General features: G+C 37.4%; 1 protein-coding gene and 1 long non-coding RNA gene across 2 annotated transcripts in view; one reads left to right on the forward strand and one right to left on the reverse strand.

Annotated features, from left to right (window-relative positions):
* LOC147576806 (uncharacterized) overlaps positions 1 to 26,063 on the reverse strand; it is an 859,087-nt gene that overhangs the window by 68,130 nt on the left and 764,894 nt on the right. The gene's annotated exons all lie outside the window — the stretch shown is intronic.
* The window catches only part of TYR (tyrosinase), a 105,803-nt gene continuing 90,414 nt past the window's right edge, over positions 10,675 to 26,063 (forward strand). The window contains exons 1-2 of the mRNA XM_025929079.2: positions 10,675 to 11,637; positions 21,152 to 21,368. Coding sequence (XP_025784864.1) covers positions 10,819 to 11,637; positions 21,152 to 21,368 — 1,036 coding nt within the window. The 5' untranslated portion in view covers positions 10,675 to 10,818. The remainder of the gene's footprint in view (positions 11,638 to 21,151; positions 21,369 to 26,063) is intronic.

Consider the following 26,063-nt stretch of genomic DNA (forward strand, 5'->3'; position numbering starts at 1 on the left):
TTTTCTCCAAGGCCACAGCTCCCGCCAGCTGGCTCAGTCAGTGCAGTAACCTTCTCTGTATTCCAGCAATTGTTCCCTCCCCTTGCCCTTCATGCCCAGGATTCTGCATTATCTCTTGTTCATTTCCTTTAACTCTTCTCCCAAAATTGTAAATAGTTCCTTTATTAAACCCCCCTCAAAAAGCCAGCTTGAGTCTGTCAGCTGCTTCCTGCCAGGGGCCTGACTAATATCACATTCAATATTATTAACAATGTGCACTTAACAAACTGTACTGTAATTGTCTCTTGATTTCTCTGAATCCCCTGTCAGACCATGAACTACTTCAGAGCAGGGACCATGGTTTATTTGTCACTGTTATTATCTGCTGTCACATACAATGTTTGGCAAAATATAATCACTCAATAAATGTTTGTTGATAAATTAGATGAGAGAAGGGATGCATATTTTCTGACTCCTTAAAAGTAGACACTGCCCTTTATTCTTCTGAGTACCTCACAATGGGTGATATCAGGAAATGTTTGCTATTATGAATGTGAATTTGTCCAGAAAAAAAATGGTTTAAGATGATTAAAAGGAATGTTTCAAGGCAAATTATTCTTGGGAACGGTCAACTGGCCAACAGGTTAAGTGCCATATGAAATTAGCTTAAAAGAATAAGAAGAACTGAACTCTGGACAGGGCAGAAAGTTGAGTTTGGCTGAGTCTTTTCATAAACCCATACTTAGTTTACTAATGTATGTAACTATTTGGATAAAAGTGAGTTGAGAAGGGAAACATGCTATAGATTATTTAGGTAAACATTTTTTTTAGCCATTATCTTGCATAGAACATTATGGTAGTGCACCCATTTTGGAAGACATCACTTGAAGCATAATCACTAGGTTAATTTTTTTCTTTTCACCATAAGAGATATGCTAATTATGTTAATTTAGTAGTGGTAGGGATAATGATGAGAATTATACTTTTAGCTTTGTTCATCACAGGCATCATTGGGTACCCAGGAACAACAGGAACAGCTCAGGAAAAGGCAATTGGTTTCAAATGGCCAATTAGAAATTCTGGGTTGTGACAGGGGCTCGGATTCAGGATTAAATAGTTCAAACTTTAAAAGACAAGGAAATTGAGTTTGTAGATGTATTTTGTCATCTATGAAAAAATGGCATCATTTTAACAACCTTTGGAAATAGACCATGCAAGCATTATCACTTTCATTTTATAATTGTGGGAGGTTAAAACCAGAGAGATTAGGTGCTTTGCCCAAAGTCACACAGAACAGGGCAGTACCAGAACTAATACGAACTAATCTATGGTGGTACTAGTCTTTCCACCTTACCAGGATGACTCTTCCCACCCAGAGTTGCCCAGTTGTTCACCTGACTTTATTGGAGGCACATTTATTATAGGCTTTTTTTTTCCAAAGCTCTTCTTCTAAGAGTTATATGTGTTTATTTTATTATAATGAATTTAATTTATTTATGTTAGTTTTGGCACTTTCATGAGATACTTTTTGATAATTAGAGATTATCTTTGCTGATAAAAAACATAGGGGTTGCCCTCATTTTGGTTTAAGTTTCAGTGTCTTCCTAGAGCCATCCTTGGTCTTACCCAAACTGTTGGATGACATTGCCTTTTTGGTGATTCCCAACCCATTAGCTGCAGAGCTCTTTGGGAATCCAGCTAACCTATGGGGTCCTAGATATTCCAAAACAACCTGTATTATGTGTAGGCTGACTAATTTCTGTGACATAAACATATATACCTAATGTTTTACAAATGCACATACCTACTGCTATAAAAAGAAAATATGAGGGGCGCTGGGTGGCTCAGTCGGTTGAGCATCCGACTTCAGCCCAGGTCATGATCCCACACTTCATGGGTTTGAGCCCCACATCGGGCTCTGTGCTGACAGCTCGAAGCCTGGCCACTGCTTCAGATTCTGTGTCTCCCTCTCTCTCTGCCCCTTCCCTACTCTGTTTCTCTGTCTCCCCAAAATAAACAAGTATTAAAAAAATTTTTTAAGAAAAGAAAATATGAATTTATGTGACAGAATTATGAAACCAATAGGTTTGTGTTGTTATTTGTGTTCAGTAAATAGTGAAAGACAATGCACTTTCTCCCAGAGGATCTGCACTATCTACTGACTTTGAAACAAGTTTCTTTTTACTTTCAAAAACACTTTGCATTTTAGTTCTACATTTTGGTTCATTAGCTAGATCTGCTTTAATGTCATCAGAGGCTTTGCTGTCTTTCAGCAGTCACCCTGCAATTGTGTCTTTTTACTAACCCATTTTCTTTATAATGTGTCTTAAATTATACCCTTTGTTCTTAAAATGCAGATTTTTCTCTTTGTTAATACTTTTTAGATCATTTCTAATAAAAATTTAATGAAAAGTGGGGTATGCATTAAACAATCGCTGAAGTAGCTTTACATCTAGAATTGTGCACGATCAAGCAATGGACATACAAAGATTAAAACCTGTCGTAAGGATAATCTATAGACAGTTTAAGTAAAGCAAAGAAAATAGGAGTCATTTGGTATTGTGGTGACTGTGATTTACCTAACACCCAACAGTTTTATGAGAACCAGTTTGGAGGGGAGACTTAGTGTATGACTGAGGTAATCTATCACAAAAGACCACATTCAAACTAGGGCAGAGAGGACTCATCTCTGCTCTAGAAGCTTATCAAGGTTATGATCAAGTACCTAAAGCTGACCTTCACAATAGTTATGGCAATATGACACAAGCAAAATATGAAGTTAAGATTAGAACCAAAGCAGGATTAGTACAATAAAGTGTAAACAACAAGTAAAACTTTATTGGCATAGAAGATCTCACAATAACATAGAATACCTATGAAATTTGGAATATACAGATAGATATGGCCTCTGAGTGGTGCCTGGGTGACTCAGTTGGTTAAGCATCCAACTCTTGGTTTCAGCTCAGGTCATGGTCTCACAGTTTGTGAGTTCAAGCCCTGCATCCAGCTCTGTGTTGACAGTGCAGAGCCTGCTTGGGATTCTCTCTCTCTCCCTCTCTCCCTGTCCCTCCCCTGCTCATTCTCTCTCTCTCTCTCTCAAAATAGATAAATAAAACCTAAAAAAAAAAAAAAAAAAGAAGTTTAAAAAAGATATGGCCTCTGAGATTCACTGTTAGTTTGACCTTAAGCACTAACCTTAGTTTTCTTAGGTGAGGGTTATAATATGTACCTTACAGGCTTGTTATAAGGATTAAATTTGAGAGGGGAAGGAGTGAAAAAACTTATATTTAATTTAGCCAGCTGGACTCAGTTTAGATGATCCCAAATTTGTTGGCAGCATCCAAAGCATCATAGTCAGAAGCAAGTCGAACATATGCCTCTTCTTTCCTTCAGGGCTGATCAGGGCTGCTCAGGCTCTATGTCAGTGTCATAGAGCTTCTTCACAGCCTGTTTAATCTGGTGCATGCCTGTTGGCCTTGACATACACAATGAACACAAGTGTTTGTTGTCTTCTATTTTCTTCATGGCTGATTTTGCAATCAGGGGGAACTTGATGATGGCATAGTGGTCGAGCTTATTTCTCCTCTGGGTGCTCTTTTAAGGATATCTGGGCTGCCTTTGGAGACATAGTGTCGGGCCATGAGAAGGGAGGTGACATGCAGGTCTTCTTCTTATTTTATTTTATTTTATTTTATTTTATTTTATTTTATTTGTATTTGTTGTGGTTCTGGACACCTTTCGGTACCATCTTCTTGCTTTGGCTTTGGGGTTAACTCTGGGAGGGGCAGGGGCTTCCTTCTTCACTTTTGGTGCCATCTTCACGAAACATGAGGATTCAAATTTTTTTTAAAATTATGTGTAAAAAGCCTACCCCAAAGCAGACTTTCAGTAAATAATGTTGCATGAAAATGACTGTTGAGCAAATCCTAGGTAAATAAATGCTAGTCCCTTCTTGTCTCCTAGCCAGACCTCTATCAGGATGCTGGTAAATGTGTCGTTAACTCTCCTGGTTAGTCTTCCTTCACGGTGGGCCTTCTCACTTTCCCCAGTCAATAATGAGTTTATTGCTGGGTTTTTCCCTCTGGCTTAATGTTTGACACTACATTCAAAATGATGGCTAGTCTCATTCATATTTCTTCCCATCCTCCTCTAACTCTGCTTTTCCTGTGTCCAAGGTAGTATGACGTGATCTTAAAAGTTCACCCATTAGCCTAAACTGTTACGATTTATTAACTCAATGTATTGGGTGCCAGTTTTATTATCTTTTTCTGTATGTTTGAAATATTTTAGAACTTTAAAACACATTTCACAGAATAAGGACAGTAAAAGAAGAAGAAATAGATCTACCCATCCATCAGTTCTTCCACTCTCCATCTAATAAAGATATATGTAATGTTCCAGGCACTGTATGAGGTACTTGGCATGAAGTTATATTTTTGCCCTCAATGGGTTAATGGTCTGAAGGAAACATGAGACAAAATGATAGATCATTACAAGGTATTCTGATATCAAAGGTGAACTTAGGGTATGATGAGAGATGAGAAGAAATCCCCGCCCCCCCACCCATCCTCTGAGGGGTCCTGTAGAAAGAAAAGGCTTTCTTGAAGCTATAACATCTGAGTTGATTCTTTACAGTGTGACTCGATTATGCAAGTGAGTAGAGGAGAGAAGCATTCTTAGTAGGGGAAAGGGCATGTACTAAACTCAGAATTCTAAGGAAACAAGATATCTTGGTGTAATGACAGAAGTTCAGTATCTTAGAGGTTTTAATTAGAGGAAAAGAGCAAATGAGGATGCTGCTTAGAGAAGAAGGGGCAAATTTATAATAATGGTACCTAATTATATCTAATAAAATAGTAATTTCCTAGCTCTTAACACTGAAAAGTCCTAGAAGAACGCTGTAGTGATGAACACCATAAGCACCCAGTTTGTGGTTTTTAATAGTAACATTTAACATTTATTGAGGAGTTAATATATGTCAGAACTTGTATTTTTTTTTTAACGTTTATTTATTTTTGAGACAGAGAGAGACACAGCATGAATGGGGGAGGGGCAGAGAGAGAGGGAGACACAGAATCTGAAGCAGGCTCCAGGCTCTGAGCCATCAGCCCAGAGCCCGACGCAGGGCTCGAACTCGCGGACCGCGAGATCATGACCTGAGCTGAAGTCGGACGCTTAACCGACTGAGCCACCCAGGCGCCCCTGTCAGAACTTGTATTAAGTGCTTAACATGTATCATTTCATTTAAAACTCAAAAAAGATCTATGTGATAGGGCTGAGTCCACTGAGGCCACAGTAAGTAAAATTATGGAACAAATTGTAAGTAGATGCCTATTTCACCCCTTTTTTCTTTCCATGGGTCTAAGACTAAAAACTGGCAGAACTTGAATAAAAATTCAGTGACTCCAGAGCATTAAATCACAGTGGAGGCCTGTGACTTATACAACTTTGCATCTCCCAAGTATCTAGTATAGGTTCTTGGACATGGTAGACACTGAATACTTACTGATTAATGAATTAGTCTAAACTTACACTGTAGAGAGTTGATGGCTTCATATTTTTCCCTTCAACTCTATACATGCATCCACATAAACACAATGATAATAATCATTACACAACGTGCCATCATGTAAGGTGGCTGATGTCTACTAATTAGCTGAATATTGGGGCAGAGATGCTTCAACTTTTTTACTGAAGTATAGTTGAAAAGATGCACCTGTTTTTACCACTTTTACTTCCAAAAGAAATACAAATACATAAACCAATAAGGAATTGAATACATAAAATTCGGGAAATCTTCATAATAGTTATAACAAATATGTAGGTTGTTTATGGAAATTGTTAGAGTACCAAACCATAATTGTGAAATTGATAAAGCACAAGAATCGAGTATTTACCCCACCTTTCTTATATAGAATATAATTCAGAGTAACCAAATAATTGATGATGAAAAGTTATTTTTTTACAAAAATATTTTAAATGCAAATAGAATTACAAAATTCACGAGGTGCCTGGATAGTTCAGTCAGTTAACCATTCAACAGCTCAGGTCATGATCTCATGTTCATAGATTAGAGCCTTGCATCAGGCTCTCTGCTGCCAGTGCAGAGCCCACTGAAGATTTTCTGTCTCCCTTTCTCTCTGCCTCTCTCTCATTCTCTCATCTCTCTCTCAAAAATAAATAAACATTAAAAAAAGAATTACAAAATTCACTTTTCTTGTAATCTTCAATAAAATAATGGATATAGGAAATTATTATGAATGAATGATATATCTGTGCGGTAAAAGTTTGTCAGAGAACTATATTACAGACATGACAGTCTGACCTTTCCTCTAACCATTGTTCAATGTAAAAAACTAATAGTGCATAGAGCAGATGTGTTCCTCTGATGTCTTTGAAAAAGTAGTGCATGACCACATGCATGAAGAAATTCTTAACAAAAACAATACAAAATTGATCCTGAATCTAATCAAACCTCTAAATCTAATTCCCTACTTATAGAAAATGCAAGGGATTATTATTGAAAATCCATGAGGTGATAGAAAACACAGAATAAAGAAACAGACGATACTGAGAGGAAAAATTGGTCATCCCTTAAAAGTAGAAAATACTAGTGAACAAAATCCAGTTTCTTCCATAAATAAATTGCATTTTTTTAAAAGATGAGAAAAATAGATTTTTAACAACAAGAAATATGTTAACCAAAAGCAATTTATAGACCTTGTTTCGATCTTCAAAAAAAAAATATGTTTAAGATAATTAAAATAAATTGAGCATAGACTTGAAATCAGAGGATGTTAAGCAACTATTGTTCTCTCTTTTTGTCTGAGATGTTAGACTGATATTGTAGTTATATATTTAGGTCCTTAATTGTTAACAATGTATACTGAGACATTACAGAGAAGACATGCTATTCGAGACTTGTTTTTAAAATACTAAAGATTTAGGGGCGCCTGGGTGGCGCAGTCGGTTAAGCGTCCGACTTCAGCCAGGTCACGATCTCGCGGTCCGTGAGTTCGAGCCCCGCGTCGGGCCCTGGGCTGATGGCTCAGAGCCTGGAGCCTGTTTCCGATTCTGTGTCTCCCTCTCTCTCTGCCCCTCGCCCGTTCATGCTCTGTCTCTCTCTGTCCCAAAAATAAATAAACGTTGAAAAAAAAAAATTTAAAAAAAAAATAAAATAAAATAAAAAATAAAATACTAAAGATTTTTTTTCTTTTTATGTTCGTGAGACAGAAGAAATAATGCCTACAGAAATATGATGGTGGTGGTTGAAGTGTGATGATGAGTACATGCTAATTAATTATATTATTTGTTTCTAGTTTGAGTATATTTAACTATTTACAGAGTAGAATTTATTTCTAAATGGTAGGTATTCAAATTGGAATCAATAAATGGTAGCTACTATTAAAATTGAGAGAAGGAGGGCTAAAAAATGAAGCTGGAGAAGAAAGTTCAAACTATCATCAACTGAATGAGCAAAGACAAACCATCAGAGTGAGGGAAAAGATCAAGGTCAATACCATGACTGGTCAAAACCAATGAGTGGGTGAATGATCAATGTAAACACCAGAGACCAGAGAAGAATTATTTGTGGCTAGACTCTACCATAAACTCTCAAATTCAGCATGTCTAGAATTGAACCCACATTCAATTTCCATAAACATTTTATCCTCAGTCTTTCTTCATTTTAGTTAATGACACAAGCTAGAAACCTAGAAGTCAACCCCAAATCCCTTTACTCTTGACGCCTCACTCCTCTGGAATTCATCACCTGTATATCTCTCAAATCCATTCACTACTGTCCATCTCAGGGATCATCTCTCTGGTCCAAGCCTCATAATTTCTTGCCCGAGTTATTCTCTACTAAGGATCTCTAGCAGTTATTTCTAGATTAACTCTTCTTCCCATCCCCATGTCTGTTGTCCTCTCATCAGCTTGAGTGAAATGTTTTCAATTCACATATGATTACATCACAACTCTCCTTCAAACCTGTCAAGGACTGAGATCTCATTCATATGTATACCTCCATACTTCTATCACATCTCCAGTCTTTGGGGTTGTAGCCACTTTAACTGTCTTTAGGATCCTTGAACATGCTATGCTCCTTCCACTTTGGAGCCTTTGCACATGATATTCCCTCTGCCTGAAATGCACTCACATCCACTCTTGTCCTTTTCACCAGACTTCTTCTAATCTTCAGATGTCACTTGAAATGTAACTTCTTCCAGAATACCTTCCTTAACTATGCCTCATGAAACTAGATAGGTCTCCCTGCCATCTTCCCTAGAAGCTCTTTTTTTTTTTTTTTACAGCAGATTAAAAAGTCATTTGACCAGGAAAAAAAAAATTAAAATACACATAGTTATAAATGTTATTTAAAATTATTAAAATTAAAATATTATTTTAATAGACTACATGCTTCATGAGGATAGAAACCTCTCTGTTTTGTTTACCACAGCATCCCCATCTCTCAACATATGCCTGATAATTGATAATAAATACTTGCAGAGTATTTACTGAGCTCTAATTCTGGTTAATAGAGTATTGCATTAGCTCAGGTGTTAACTCATACAATAATCTCCTAGAATAGGAGATTACTCTCAAATTCTGTCATTCAGGGAAGAACAAGTTTAAATGGGGTTTGATATGGAAGAATTTTGTATTGACAATAAGACTGTTAAACATATGGATGGGAGAAGATAGTGTTCTATATTTGAGAGTAATAAAGAGGTCTGTCAAGTTAAAGAGACCACTTTTCTGAAGAGAAGTTAAGAGGACAAAGTACATTTTTGCCATTCATCTAAGCATGCTTGGAAGGCTATAAAAAACAGACCTGGGAAAATAGACACAGGAATCCAGCAGTGTGATGAAGACTTTATAAGTTATTCACTGGGAAGCCTGATAGGGGGGCAAGTGTAAAGCAAAATTCTTAATTAAATTGAACATTAGAAGTGAATTCTGTCTGCAAGTAGATGGAACAGAATTACAAAAGGCCACATGTGGTTATAAGTAATACAGAACCAAGACTCCCCAGGGACAAGAAGCCCTGTGTTAATCCCTTGGTGGGTCTGAAAGGAGGAAGAAAAAAGATTAAGCCTTCTTGTGGAGATCATGTGATGACTTCCTGATCCCAGCCAGAGGCAACATTTCCATGGAAACTTATCTTCTCTTCTTCTTCACCCACACACTGCTCCTTCCACCTAAAAAAGCTGCTTTGAGTCCCAAGAGAGTGGTACGGAGTCACCTTGATGTTTTTCTAAAAAATGAGACTAACTCCAGAAGAAAGGGGAGAAAGCAGAGGCTGCCTATAACATCACGAGGAAAGCGATAGATAGTCTTCCCTGGAACCCCATAGCTCTGAGACCAGACACCGCTGCCTTACTCAGAGCTTTAACTTGTTCTCAGTTGTTCTGTAGGTTTAAGGGGACCACCCAGCTTCAAGTATGGAACAGGATAAGGAAGGAAATCCAGGAACAACTTTGGTTTGCCTACTCTCATCCTATAATTCCTCAGCTCACTTTAGTTTAAACCACTTAGTTTTTAGGCCCCTTGATGGACTGGTCCCAAGTTTAACTTCCTTTAGTGTGGGGAGCCTTCCTGAGTCCAGTTCTCCAGCTCGGCCAGTGAGACACAGCTCCTGCCTCTGGAGTCTCCCCCTGCCTGAAGTAGTATCTCCATTCTGTTTGTCTTTCCAACTTACGCCTACCCTTTAAGGTTTTATTCAAGGGGCATTCTTTTAGTAAAAGTGGAATACTATTATCCAAAACTATGCAATCTGTTTCAGTATCCTTGGCTCACAAAGATGTCCCTCCATTGGAAGTCTGATGTACATATTATCTATATTGCTCATTTGAAACCTGGCATAAGTGGTAGAATTATACTTTTATCCATGTGTTTCAGTTTATCTAGCTGACTATACACAGAAAAAGAATTTATAGGACCAGTAAATATTTATTGACTAAATATATTAATCTTATTCATTCACACCCTAACTTGAGAATTCTTTTATAAGACCATATTGCAGACTAAATATCAAAACAATTTCTGATTTCTAGAACTTATGGGTGAAACAACATGGCTGCAGCATTTAAAAAAAAAAAAAAGAGTTTCCTTTGGAATATTAGCTAGTAGAAGTCTCCACAATAAACCAGATCACCCACCTATACTATCCTTAGGAATGGTTACGAAATGAATGCCTAGATCACTAGAAAGTAGTCAACTGTGTCAGATAATAAGGAAGGTGAATCAGAAAGATTTTTTTTTCTTCAGATACTTTGTATAAAATAAATAAGCTGCAATATAACTGGGGATGAAATAAAATCTCTAGGCTCTGAAAAGAATCTCTTTCTGCAGAGCTGAGTTCTGCAAATGTTGTGGCCTATTTATGGTCCCTGAGAAACTACCTTGGCCCCCATAATCTCTAACCTTTCCTGAACTTTCTTAATGAGAGAAGCTCTATTCCTGATACCACCTCTCATGTTCAAATTCAAATCATCACTAATTTCAGTCAACGAACTGGGTTTACTTAGATCAGGCATGATCATTATTCTATTATTATAACCATATGAGTTAAACTATTAATGGTGAAAAGTGTTTCTCCCTTTATAATAAGCCTGTCCCACTGGTGGGATACGTGCCAACTCCAGGGAAAAGTTAGTCATGTGGTTTTCAGAAGATGAAAGCTTAAGATAAAGACGGAGAGTGTTTGATGCTGGAGGTGGGACTGGTGTTATATAGGTCTTAGCCGAAACATGTGATAGTCACTGTAGGGGTAGCTGGAAAGAGAAGTGTGTGGCTCAATTAACCAGCTCAAACAGATCCGTGAGGACGAGGGTAAGCATGCTCCTGGCTGCTCTGTGCTGCCTGCTGTGGAGTTTCCGGACCTCCGCTGGCCATTTCCCTCGAGCCTGTGCCTCCTCCAAGAGCCTGATGGAGAAGGAATGCTGTCCAGCGTGGACGGGTGACAGCAGTCCCTGCGGCCAGCTCTCTGGCAGGGGTGCCTGTCAGGACATCACGCTGTCCAAAGCTCCACTCGGGCCTCAATACCCCTTCACAGGGATGGATGACCGGGAGGCCTGGCCCTCCGTCTTTTATAATCGGACCTGCCAGTGCTTTGGCAACTTCATGGGATTCAACTGTGGAAATTGCAAGTTTGGCTTTTGGGGACCAAACTGCACAGAGAAGCGACTTTTGGTGAGAAGAAACATCTTTGATTTGAGCGTCCCAGAGAAGAACAAATTTCTTGCCTACCTCACTTTAGCGAAGCATACTATCAGCCCAGACTATGTCATCCCCATAGGCACCTATGGCCAAATGAATAATGGATCTACACCCATGTTTAATGACATCAATGTTTATGACCTCTTCGTCTGGATGCATTACTATGTGTCAAGGGACACACTGCTTGGAGGGTCTGAAATCTGGAAAGACATTGATTTTGCTCATGAAGCCCCAGGTTTCCTGCCTTGGCACAGACTCTTCTTGTTGCTGTGGGAACAAGAAATCCAGAAGTTGACCGGGGATGAGAACTTCACTATTCCATATTGGGATTGGCGAGATGCTGAAAGCTGTGACATTTGCACAGATGAGTACATGGGAGGGCGCAACCCAGCAAACCCGAACTTACTCAGCCCAGCATCCTTCTTCTCCTCTTGGCAGGTAAGACATCCTGGACATACAATATCAGAGCATAAAAAAAAACCTCAGCTATTGCTTCTGCAGGCAGGCCTTCATATACGCTCCTCTGCATCTCTCCTGCCAAGAGTAGAAAAGGTCCTCTATTAAAAGTTCTCAGCATACCTTGTATTTTTCCTTTACAGCACACTTCACGATTGTAATTACACAGATATTTGTGTGGCTATTTGTCTAATATCCTCCACCAGGTTCCTAAGCTCTAATAAATACATAGTATTTGGCTCATCACTGTATCTCTCAGTACCTAGGTTGGTGCCTCACAAGTGGAAAGGGCTCATTATCTGTTCAGTGAATGGATGAATGTTCAGATGATTAAGCAGGTTAATGATCTAGGTCAATGTTTCTGAAATTTTCTTCACAATAAAATTCATACAGTGTACAAATTACAAATCCCTGGTCTTACCCTTAGACCCATTGATCAGAATCTTCAGGAGAGGGTTCTTGGGAAGGCATCATTGACTAAATGTCTATGGTGATTATTATCATCAGGAAAACTGGGTGAATATTATTTAGATTAAATCTTTTTAAAAAGTATATGAAGACCCTGGGGCCCAAATAGGTACGTAATGAAAATGTTCATTTTCATTTAGCATGTGTGAAGCCCCGTTGCAAGACTTTTTGTGTAGTAACGCAGTTAATACTTTTACTAACCTTTCTCCAGTCTAAGGATTGAAACACTGAGGTATAAAGGTAACTTGTACAAGATTGCAGAGCCAAGAAATAGCAGAGATAGGTCAGGCTGGGCTGCCTGATTACCTATAGTATTCCCAAGGACGTGACTGCTATGATGTCTTTAACTGAAGGATCTGGCTTATTCCACCTCATTTCATTTTTTTTCGTTAGGTTGCAGAAGAAATTTGCTTTTTTTCCTAAATATATTCAAACTTTAGAGGTACAAGGTAAGGAATTAAAATTTTGAAATTTAATTTCTATTTCTCCCGTTCTAAAATTTTCACTCTGGATTAGGGGCAAAATGTGACCCAAAAAATATGCTTTTAATAATTTAAAACCATAAGGTGAAAGGAATGCTTTTCTGTCTTTATTCCAAACATTTCTAATATAGAATTTTGACTAGCAGTGCTTTATGGAATTAAGCCCAATGTTTAAATGAGATGGGAAGAATCTGGCATCCACATCTTGCACTCTACAGACGTGATATATGAATGGCTTCCTCCCCTTCCCACTAAGTTCACACACCTTCCAAATGTAGTCTATTGAAGCTCATTGAAAATTGGTCATGGTGTAATATCTGGTATGACTAATGCCAAGTATTTACCAAGAGTAATGAGTGTTTTTTGCAGAAAAGGCTGGAAAAAGATGAGCCTGAAAAAAACCTATTTCAATAAGCCTTTGGATCTCCTACCTTAATCTATAAAATGCAAACCTCTCATCTAACACTCTCATCCTGTTACTGCTTAAAATACTACTAAGTTAGGATAGGGATTTTCAGTCATTTATAATGCTTTCCTTACCTGTACAGTTTCACTTGACCCAGAAAGGCTGGTGTCTTATCTAAATTACCAAAAATGTGACAACATCCACACCGAAACTTAATTGATATTTTATTATAGGAGATATATGCTACTTGGTATTACTAGCAATATATTTGCTTTTTTTTTCCTAATCATTTATTATTGAGTGGAAAGTCCTTACCCTCCCCTTTTTTCTTTGTAATTGTGGCCAATTTTACTTCTAAATAAAACTTTTTGGGTCTAGTGGGTAAACACTGGACTGAAATTATTACATTAGGTTCAATATTATTCTATAGTTAAACTGCTGTGTAGTAGTTGGTGTTAAAAACAAAATTTGGAAATAGAATGAATAAAGACCATTGAAGAAAAACAATCAAATGATAGTTTAAATGAAAAAGGAAGGGTCTAAATTAAAAAATAAGAGTCTGACTCTTGATTTCATCTCCAGTCATGATCTCATGGTTCATGAGATGGAGTCCCGCACCAGGCTCTGTACTGACAGTGTGGAGCCTGCTTGGGATTCTGTCTCTCTCCCCTTCTTACTCTGCCCCTCCCCAACTCGTGCTCCCTTCCTCTCAAAATAAATAAACATTTAAAAAAAAAAGAATGTGTCTGTTTCTAGAAAAAAAAAGGAAATGCAAGAACATTTGTATCTGCCTACTGTTGAGTAGTGTCACTGTGTGAGGTGACAGTCACCATTTCCATTTTTTCTCATAGTCTCTCTGGTTACCATCCTTTAAAAATGAAGATCAGTTGTTTATATCAATTTAATGCAGTTCTCAGTATCTAAATCACTTAGGGAGCTTAAATAAATTTCATGGATCCACCCACCTAATTTCTGCTGGAAAATCCTTTTCAAGTAGTCTACTGTGAAGTTGAAACATCTGTATTTTTAAAACCTTCTCTCATTTGTTTTTTATTTATTTTATTATTATTACTATTATTATTATTAATTTTATTAACACTTTATTTTAGTTTTTGAAAGACAGACACAGAGCATGAGCAGGGAAGGGGCAGAGAGAGAGGGAGGCATGGAATATGAAGCAGGCTCTGGGCTCTGAGATGTCAGCACAGAGCCCAATGCAGGGCTGTAATCCAAGAACCGTGCGATAATGACCTGAGCTGAAGTCAGACACTCAACTGACTGAGCCACTCAGGCAGCCCTTATTTTTAATTTTAGAAAGAGAGATCTGGGAAGAGGGGCAGAGGGAGAGGGAGGGAGGAGAGAGAGAGAGAGAGAGAGAGAGAGAGAGAGAGAGAGAGAAACTTAAGTGTACTCCACGCCCAGTGTGGAGCCCAATAGGGGGCTTGATCTCACGATTCTCAGATCATGATGTGAGCCAAAATCAAGAGTTAGACTCAAGCAACTGAGCTACCCTGGTGCCCCTAAAACCATCTCTTGTGATTCTAATATGCAACCATCATTGAGAATCACTGACTTAATTAATCTTGAAATTGTTTTGGTATCTATTTCACTTTACAAACAGGTTTTATAATAAACACATCACTAGTTTAAATGTTTTTGCTGGAATTGTACACTCAAATCAAGAAGTACTACTTTGTTTGGAGAATCAAATAGCTTCCAGAGTCAGTGAATTCATGGAGACCTTCAAAATTAGATAGACTGATGGCCCCTTTCATGCAAAGCCTCCATTTTCCCTCAATTTCAGATATATTTTAACAAAAATAGAGGCTTTAGAAATTCATAGCATTTATTAACTGTGAGCTAAGAGACACTCAGTGGTGTGTACCATAGTGTCCTTACTTTATAAAGGAGGACAGAGAGATGCCCAAAAAGGTATGATTTATACAAGGTCACACAGGTGAGGATTGAAACCTGGTGACTCTGACTCCAATGCTATTTCTCCTGTTAATAAGGAGCCATTTAGGCTAGAAGAAATCAATTAAACCAATAATTTATGGATATAAAATTTGACTTGTAGTTACTTGTTCTTCCTTAAAATTGAGTTGCACAGACAAATGCGGCAGCTATTCTGTAGTCCTTTTCATTTATGTTATGATAGAAATATTCCATTACATTTTTACTGATCCACATCCCTTACTCAGGTAGAATTTACCCTCACTCCTTTGTGCTACATTACACTTGGTACAGATTTCTATTATAGTATCTATAACTTTTCAGTACATGGAATGGTTTTCAAAACTGTCTTTGTCTACCATACTGTCTGCGGCTCCAAAGGTAGAGACCATTTCTAATTTACTTTTGTATCCACAGAGCCCAGAACCATGATATATACATAAAACAGACTTTAAAAATGTATGTTGAACAAAATTAAAAGTCATAGAAATGTTAGCTCTAAAAATAACATAGATTAAAAATTAAACTCTGCATGCCTGGATTTCTAGAACCTTAGACCATACTTCTTTATAGCATTGGATCATCAAGGTCAAGGACACAACAATGCAAAATAAGCAGTGATTCACTCAAAGTGTAGAATAAAACATTTTATGTAGTTCTTTCTGGGCTTCTGTAGGTATGTTTATATGCATTCATGCAAAAAAAAAAAAAGAAGAAGAAGAAGAAGAAGAAAGAGCATACAATAGAGGAGATCAAGCAAGTTACAGAGTATTATTTAAGTGAGATTGAGTTTCCCATTACATAAAATAATATATTAATTATTGTTGGTATTTTTAGAAAAGTATTTTTCTTATATTCAGAATTTATGTCTTTTGTGTATATGTATTTTTTTCATTTATTTCTTTAATGACAAGAGCTTTTAATGTAGAAGCATGTTTGTCATCAGCTAAAACAGTCCAATATATTTGGGGATTGGGGGGGGTTCCTTAATAACATTAAAGTATAAATACCTGTGCTCAACACAATTAGATCCAATGTTAGGCAAGCAGCAGATAGACCAGCCATAAAAAACTAAAGGTAGATCAGGAATAACTGTCATGATGTATCAAAATACAGAGAAAAACCAAATATTTCCTAGACGATAAATGCGAGTGAAATGTGGCCAGGGAATTCACTCATCAGGTGAAAAGCACATCACATGGAAGGAAACAGTGGGAAGAAAAAAAAAATAAGTCACATTTCAGCAGAGAGTCATGGGTTTTAGGTAACCATGGCAACAGCTCAGTGAAATAACAGCTTCTCTTTTTTCTTTATGGAAAAGATTCTGTGGAATGTCATATGGTTTACTTTCTCCCCCCCTCCCCCATAAACCTCTAATGCCCTAATAGAATCTTTGCTCCTGAAAGCTTTTAATAACTGATAGTTTATTGCTATTTATTTAAGTTTAAGAGAACACTATCTAGATTCACCTCCATTAATCTGTTTGTTCTGTTTGTTCTTTCTGTCTCTCTTTTTTCATTTGACTTGGGACACTTGATTTTTCCGCCATCATATGCTACCAATCACCTGTGTTGAAATAGAAAAAGAACAAGTTCCTCATCAGAGGATCTCTGCCACTTATCAGACTCTGCCTCTGCCACTTACTAGATGATGTTGCACAAGTTATTTAGAGTCTTTGACCATTGGCTTTTCTCAACAGAAAACAAAATAGGGTTTTGTTACTTTTGTATCTCAGCTACAAGATCATGGACAAGTTACTTAATTATTATAGGACGTTTTTTTCTTTAAAATTAGAATAATATATCTTGGGGCGCCTGGTTGGCTCAGTCAGTTAAGCATCGGACTTCGACTCAGGTCATGATCTCACAGTTCATCAGCTCAAGCCCTGCTTCGGGTGAGCCACACTTCTCTTTCTCTGCCCCTTGTGGGATTCTCTGTCTCCCTCTCTCTCTCTCTTCCCTTTGGTCACTTGTGACCTCTCTCTCTCAAAAAAAAAAAAAAAAAAAAAAAAAAGAATAATATATCGTAAAGCATTATTGTAGAGGGATTCAGTGGAATCTGTTCATGTAAAATGAGTGGTTTAGTATCTGACATATTCTTTGAGTTCCACGTGTGGTAATTATTATTATATATTTATATGATATATCCATGTTAGTTATTACAACAATGAATATTCAGTAAGTGTTATAGAACCACAGTTAAAAACAATTTGGGGCCTACCCAATGGTCTTGTATTCAATAATAATATAAGAGCTGTCATTAAACACTCTATACCTGAAACTATATACTTAGTGCTTTGCATATGTTAAATTATTTGATCCTTCCTAAAAAGTTGTAATAATCCCCATGTGCAGATGAAAAACCGTAATACTCAGAGAGCTTAAGTAATTTGCACAAGGTCATGTAGCTAATAATAGTCAATATTGGAAAGCATGTCTGACTATAATCTCCATGATCCTAACCATTGTGCTAACAGTTTCTCCTCCCTGCCTCTCCTCCTGTATCAAATATAAAGATGATAATTTGGGATTAAGTTTTTCAAATTATTTCTGGAACCAGGGTAGATTTCCTCCTCGTTACTAATACATCCAGTCATCTGAGCACTTAGTCACTTGACAGTTGGCATTTCAGCAAAAATAGTTCCATTCAAACCTCTCTAATTTAAACGAGTCAGCTGTAGGAGTCTTTGAGGCAGTAGGATCTTTTGAAAATATCCTGAGTTGGTTTATTATTCAAACATGGATGTATATGATTTTGTTTATGTACCTGCCATTATGTCTAATCAACATTATAAAGGAATGCAATATATTATAATCAATGCAAAAGTTAAGTTAGCTTTAGTCAACCACTCCTAAGCCACTTACAGAAAGTAATAAATGTAGTGGATATATAAATTTGGAATCAGGACTGTGGATTAATGTTCTAGCTCTGGCTCTAAATATCATAAGACCTTAGACAAGTTACCCAACAGATCTATTTCTCAATTATGCGTGGATAAAAGGATTGAGGAATTTGTAAAGTGTGAGGAAAACCAGAAGCTGACATTTTCTGGGTAAAAAAACCCTGCTGCTTCCTATTATTATTTTATTCCATTATTAATATAATATATATGAATTATACGTTAATGTTATATATTTTTATTTCCTGTTAGATTTAGTATGATTTCATGTTACAGTTGAGAAAATTAGCAAGTCTAAATAACATGCTCATTGACACATTGCTAGTAAGCAACAGAGCCAGAACTGAAGCCCCTACCTACCTAACTTTGGAGTCCAATTATTTTCCAACATACAACGCTTCAATTCATAAGTGATGTCTTAGTAACCAAAAATTAAAAGCTTCTTGAAGTGTCTCTATTTAACACAGTAGCAGCCATTCCTAGGAGGCATGGCTCCTTCAGTTCTAGCTCACGGTAGTTTAATTTGCCTTTACGTTTCTATAGATTGCAAGCTCACTGGAGCAGGAGACTGACTGTCTTGATTATTTTTAACTGTGGTGCAAACAAGTGACCAGGAAGGCTTTTCACTTCTAAAATATTGCCTGCATCAGGCTCCGCAGGGCTCAGTCTCACAAACCATGAGACTACAGGCCCTAAGCCAAAATCAAGAGTTGGTCACCCAGCTGTCTGAGCCACCCAGGTGCCCCATAAGACAGGATTTTAGATGCTACTTTTGTACTCTCCCACACTTAGACTCAGCTTCCTCATCATTAAAGTAGGGATAAAATCATATAAATCTATGAAGTACATGGTGAAGTTTTAAAAATGTACACAGAGATGCCTTCCTCATGGTGTGGAACATAATAGGGCCAAATACACACTTAATAAAAATGATATATTTAAAAAAATATCTTCTAGGGCAGAGGTCAGTATCAACAGAACGAGGGTAAAAGGGTGTTTAACATGTGTGTAGTTGAAGATTCATTGGTTCATCCATTGATTTGTTTATTCATCCATCAAATTTATTGAGTCTCTATTCTAGGTTGTGTGATTAATAATGATAACGACAACAATAATAAAATTGTCCTCGTGGAGATCACATTTTCTAAAGGAGATGATATTGTTTATTAAGGGAGTGTAAAGTAAATGGAGTCTAAATTTAGCAAATAATCTTACCTACTCAGTGGGCACAGACATCCTGTGGAAGGATGTGCTTGTTATGAACCATCAGTGATGGCAGGGTGGTTTCTCCTTCATGTTTGTTTTGAATTAGGATTGATATCTTGCTATTTAGTTCATTGCTCTCACCAAATCTAAGGCATCAAAGATGAATAATTTATATAGTATTGAGACAAAAAAATAAATGCCTATTAAATTATGATGTGATATTTTTAATCATTTAGAATTTTTATTTTACATTTATACTGAAAGAGCACCTTTTAACTTATTTAGTGAATTATTTTTTATCATAGCTTATTTTTCTGCCTAGATATAAATGAAACTATACACAAAATAATTCAATGAAGGATTCATAAAAATTATTCATATTTAGAGTCAGATTCTTTTCTTTTATTTTTTTACATTTATTTATTTTTGATAGAGACAGAGCACAAGTGGGGGAGGGACAGAGAGAGAGGGAGACACAGAATTAGAAGCAGGCTCCAGGCTCTGAGCTGTCAGCAAAGACCGACGTGGGGCTCAAACTGACAATCACAAACCATGAGATCATGACCTGAGCCGAAGTCAGACACTTAACCAACTGAGCCACCCAGGAGCCCCAAGAGTCAGATTCTTTCAAATTCTTTTGAAGTCAGGGTTGACAGTGTCTTTTTTCTTTTTTTTTTTTTTTTATTTTTGAAGTTTTATTTATGTTGAGAGAGAGAGAGAGAGAAAGCATGAGCAGGGGAGGGACAGAGAGAGGGAGAGAAAGAGAGAGAGAGAGAATCCCAAGCAAGCTCCGCACTGTCAATGCAGAGCCCTATGTGGGGCTCAAACTCACTAACTATGAGATGATGACTGACCTGAGCCAAAATCAGGAATTGGACGCTTAAATGACTGAGCCACCCAGGTGCCTCATGTCTGTTTTTTCTGTAATATTGCCTCAGCCTTGAGGATGAGGTCAGACACCAGACCCATGGCAAGGAGTGAGTGTGCTTAGGCATGAACAAAGTCACAGCATGGAGAAGCCCAAGTAATGCCCAGAGAAGGGTAGCCAATCTGACTTTGGCAGTCAGATCACACAATTTGTAAGCAAATTGAAGAGCAATTCCCATATTCAAGCTATATTCTAGAGGTAGAATTGAAACAATTGGTTAATGATCTCAATGTGAAAGACATAAGAGAATAAAATACAAATGAAAACTCACCAGTTACTCTCCAGGTTAAAAATTATGATTCATGGGCTTCTGGTTTGAGCAGCAGGATGGTTGGTGTGATAAGAAACGGAGAGAGAGGAACAGATTTTTGGATTTTAAATGTTCCATTTGAGATATGTGTGAGATAACACTGAAATAAAAAGTCCAAGATGGATAAACAAAGTTCAGAGTTCAGAGTAGTGGTTTTGAAGCAGAGATAAGAAGTAGGGAGTTCTTATCATGTATTTGCCATGTAAGCCATGAAACTTGTTAGAGCCAAAAGAGAAGACATATAAACAGAGAAAACAAGTGATGGCACAGATGTGACTCAGTACCAGGGCTAGCTTCATGGGCACACAACTGGCAAAGTCACACAATGGATGTTTAACAGATGTTTGTCAAAATAATTTTCTCATCAAATAAATATTTGACAAAATTATATGCAGTAGTTATTAGTATCCCCATTTTATAGATGAGACATAGGAAATTTGACTCATTTTCTTAATTAGATGCAAGACTAGAAGTCTGTTCTAGATTTTAACTTTCACTGCTTACGCTGCCCTGCAACCCTCAGATGGGCTGCTTCCTTCAACAGTTTAATTTTTTTAATGTTTATTTATTTTTGAGAGAGAGAGACACACACACAGTGTGGGCAGTGGAGGGGCAAGAGAGAGAGGGAGACACAGAATCTAAAGCAGGGTCCAGACTCTGAGATGTCAGCACAGAGCCCTATGAGGGGCTCGAAGCCACAAACTGCGAGATCATGACCTGAGCTGAAGTCAGACGCTTAACTGACTGAGCCACGCAGATGCCTGTCAACAGTTTACTTAAAAATATGAACCTCTTGATGATAATCTCTAGCCACAACTCCTTTAACATAAAGGTTTTTGTGTAGATCATCTGTACCCGATTGGAGGAGTACAATAGCCGTCAGGCTTTATGTGATGGAACTCCAGAGGGACCATTACTGCGCAATCCCGGAAACCACGACAAAGCCAGGACCCCAAGGCTCCCCTCCTCTGCTGATGTGGAATTTTGCCTAAGTCTGACACAATATGAATCGGATTCCATGGATAAAGCTGCCAATTTCAGCTTTAGGAATACACTGGAAGGTAACTCCCATTTATCACTCCTTTAAAATTTCTTCTGTTTTTCTGAATCATGTTTAGAATCTCTTATCCAAAACCCTGGTCCCAGATATGTTTAAGAAGGCAGAATTTTCTGAATAAGGAAATTGGCATATTGCCTATGTGGCCAATAATCCTCACAGAGTCTGAGCAGCACACCATAATCCAACACATATAACTCTTCAGCGAGATGTAAGAATACACCCACCATGGCAATAAAGAAAGATGGTTGGCAGCCTCAGGGTGACTAAGGTCAAGTTTCTTCACTAACAGAGTATTGGTGCTAAACGAAATATTGTCAGACCATTTTGTATTTTGGAATTATAGATAAAAGACTGTGGATCTATCATATTTTGCAAGTCTTAGTATTTTATCTACTTTAAAATATTTTGGGAATGAGGCTCGTTGAGGCAAGTCCATTCTCTTACCTCCAATAAGGATAAAACCTATATGTCAGGTTAAGTCGCCATCCCACTACCCCTTAAAATTTTTGTACTTTGTCAGAGATTCCTTCTTAGAGGCTCTTCTAGGTCCTTTTCCTACAAAGTTCTCAGTCTTGCTTGCTCTTTCCTTCAGCACTTTTTCATTCTTCTCTGCTCAATGCTGTTCCAGTCATGAAACCCACTTTTTTCACTTCAATATGCATTATGGAAACAAACTATAAAAAACAAACAAAAACCAACTAACCAGCCAGGAACATTCACTTAAGTCATAGATTTAATAGGAGTTTTGGGAAGACAGGTGGCCAACTTGTAGCAATGTTGACAACTCAACATTAAACAGTCCACCTCTTAAAACACTCTTTGGCACACTACAATGTAAATAAATCTTTCTCTCCTTTCTTTACTTTTAACTTTTTTTAAGTTATTTTTTTGAGAGAGAGAGAGAGAGAGGAGAATAAGTGGGGGAGGGGCACAGAGAGAGAGATGGAGAGGGAGAATCTTAAGCAGGCACCATACTCAGTGTGAAGCCCAACATAGGGTTCGATCTCACAATCCTGAGATCACGAGCTGAGCTGAAATCAAGAGTCGGGTGCTTAACCTACTAAGCCACCCAGGCGTCCCTTGTCTTAACCTTTTTGCCTTATTTTCTTGTCATTGTAATTGTTGTTTTATCCAACTTCTGTTGCTCAACTATACAGAATAATTTTACTGTGTCTTTCATATCCCTGTTTCCTTCTAATCCACAACCTCAGGGCCTTGCTCTCCCCAAGAAGCAATTTAAACAAGAAGTATGTCATCCTAAAGAGGAATTCTGCTTCTAGCCATTAAAATAAAAATTATGTTTATCTTCCGAAAGTAATATTAATGATTAACATTTTCCTTCTAATCACTATTTGCAAGGCACCATGTCAAACATTTTGTATAGCACTATCTCACTTCTTACAACCATGCTCGGAGGAAGATAGCACCATTATTTCTAGTTTAAAGAGAGGAAACGGGACTAGAGATTTTATATGACTTGGCTATAACCACTCATTCATTAAGTGACAGAGCTAAACCTGTTCTGAAAATTGTCAAGTGCCAAGATCCCAGAGTCCTTTCCATTGAATTCTGATGACCCAGAGTGGATTGAGAGTTTCTTGAGGGTGAGCCATAAACATATCAAGCTGTACCTTCAATAATATAAGAAGGCAGTGCATGGTTCCAAGGTGTCTAAGAGACTATATGCTGGGACAAAGGGGTACACACAAGGGACAAAGTTTCACACACAAGTTGGCAGTCACCATTTGGGAGGATTGGGTGTCCCATTGGACTTTGCCAGAGGTTAACAACAGGACTACAATTTTTTTTTCTTTTTTCTTTTTTTAAATTTACATCCAAGTTAGTTAGCATATAGTGCAACAATAATTTCAGGCATAGATTCCTTAATGCCCCTTACCCATTTAGCCCATCCCCCCACAGCCCTTCCAGTAACCCTCTGTTTATTTTCCATATTGAAGAGTCTCTTATGTTTCATCTCCCTCCCTGCTTTTATATTATTTTTGCTTCCCTTCCCTTATATTCATCTGTTCTGTATCTTACAGTCCTCATATGAGTGAAGTCATCTATTTGTCTTTCTCTGACTGACTGATTTTGCTTAGCATAATACCCTCTAATTCCATCCACATTGTTGTAAATGGCAAGATTTCATTCTTTTTGATTGCCGAGTTATACTCCATTGTATATATATTACCACATCTTCTTTAACCATTCATCCATCGATGGACATTTGGACTCTTTCCATACTTTGGCTATTGTTGATAGTATTGCTATAAACACTGGGGTGCTTGTGCCCCTTCGAAACAGCAACCTGTATCCCTTGGATAAATACTTAGTAGTGCAACTGCTGGATCGCAGAGTAGTTCTATTTTTAATTTTTTGAGGAACCTCCATACTGTTTTCCAGAGTGGCTGAACCAGTTTCCATTCCCATCAAGCAGTGCAAAAGAGATCCTCTTTATCCACATCCTTGACAACATCTGTTGTTACCGGAGTTGTTAATGTTAGCCATTCTGACAGGTGTGAGGTGGTATCTCATTGTGGTTTTGATTTGTATTTCCCTGATGATGAAAGGCAACCGATGGAATGGGAGAAGATATTTGCAAATGACATATCAGATAAAGGGTTAGTATCTAAAATCTATAAAGAATTTATCAAACTCAACACCCAAAAAACAAATAATCTACTGAAGAAATGGGCAAAAGACATGAATAGACACTTCTCCAAAGAAGACATCCAGATGGCCAACCAACCCATGAAAAAATGCTCAACATCGCTTATCATCAGGGAAATACAAATCAAAACTACAAATTCTGTCTTAATGACACTGCATAGTCAGGCTGCATACTTAAGGGAACAGAGGTACTTTATACATTTTTCAGGCAGATTTCCTAGCAGTGAGAAAGCATGGAACTTTGTCACTAAGGAACAATGGGCTGGTCCCAGAAATAAGGTAGGGGAGTGAAACTTTTCTGGGTCTCAAGTCTGAAAAAGAAAGTGGCTTGAGCTGTGTCAACTCAGTGGCTTCTAAATGAGTTTCTAATGCACAGAGGTAAGTGCAGAACATCAGGTTTACACAAAGAATTTGCTGCTATTAATAAATTATGGTTGTGAATTATTTTATTTTTTGCAGTATTTTATTCTCTTTCACATCTAGTCTAGTATGCTTTCTTGAGGAGGAGAAAAAAAGCATATCATAGCACGTTATCTGGCACATAATAGGTGTTTGATAAGTTGATAACTGAGTACAAAAATAAAACCTAAGGCACTTCAAATTGCATAACCTACCACTTAGTTATTTATCCACATTGTATGTTGCCAACATACCAGTGGGAAAATCTTAGAAAATGTTGATCTGAGCTATCAGCAAAGATGTTCCCTGATCCCTCATCAAGGGCACATTTTTTTTTTTACTCTTTTCTTTAAACTTTTATTCAGAAATAATTTTAAGCCTACAGAAAAAAAATTACAGCAATAAAACAGTACAAAAGACACACATATACTTATATGCACTTACTGTTTACATTATATCTTGTTTTCTTTCTCTCTCTCCCAATCTCAACCACTTGAAGGTGAGTTGTATAAATTAGAACACTTTACCCCTGGATTTGTCGGTGTATTTTTCCATAGAGTAGGAATATCCTCTTACATAGCCACAGACCAGTTATTAACTTTAGTAAATTCTATATTTATATAATGCTTTATTCTAATCTAATGTTTCCAATTTTTTTTTCAATAGGCCTAATAATATCCTTTACAGAATTTTTTTTTTCTCTGTAACAAGATCCAGTGTAGGGGCAGTTAACATTTAGGTTGTCATGTCTCCTTAGCCTTCACTTTGAAATATTTTCTACAGATTTTTTTAATAAGATTGACATTTGGGGGGAATGCAGTCCCTTCCTCCATTTTTAAATAAAATTTCCTTGTTTTGAGTTTGTCTTATATTTCCTCATGATTGGATCCAGGAAATACATTATTATCCAGAATTCTACAAAGGTGACTTTGCGTCTTTCTAAGAGGGTGTCACATCTGGAGGCACAGGGCAACCATCTGTCTCACAATGGTGATATTAATTTGATCATCTGCTCCAGGTGTGGTCCAATTTCTCCACTCTATAATTACTAATTTTTCTCTTTCAATACAATAAATTGACTACATGGGGACATTTTTAATGTAATGCAAATATTCTGCTTTCTCCTGAAGTTACCCTCCATTGATGGTTACAAAATGATGACTTTCCAACTTCAGCACTCCCTTTACATTTATTAGTCAGCACTTAGGATTCTACTGTTAGCAAGAGCCCGCCTTTTTTCCTCCCTTCTTCCCTTCCTTCTTTCCTTCCTCCTTCCTTTTCCTTCCTAACTATCAACTGTATACTGATATCAATATATCTATGGTATGAAGTAAAGACTTTCAATTTGTTTTCAATAATATATAATTAATTAAGGTGCATAATTATCTCTATGCTCAAATGGTCCCAGATTTCACCCATGGGCACGCCTTAAGCTGGCTCTTATGCCTCTGTTTCACATCCCCACTATTGTTTTTGGCATTTTCTTTCTTTCTGGTATAGAAATGTATTCTAGAATCATCTTGTACCATACTCCCTCAGGCTTAGAATCAGTCATATTTCTTTAGAAACAATGGTTACTTTCAGTGGGCAAGGATATAAGAAACAAAGATCTGGGAGTAAGTTTTGC

The sequence above is a fragment of the Puma concolor genome, chromosome D1 (assembly GCF_028749965.1).
Source record: "Puma concolor isolate L17-30 chromosome D1, mPumCon1.1.hap2, whole genome shotgun sequence".
NCBI lineage: Eukaryota > Metazoa > Chordata > Mammalia > Carnivora > Felidae > Puma > Puma concolor.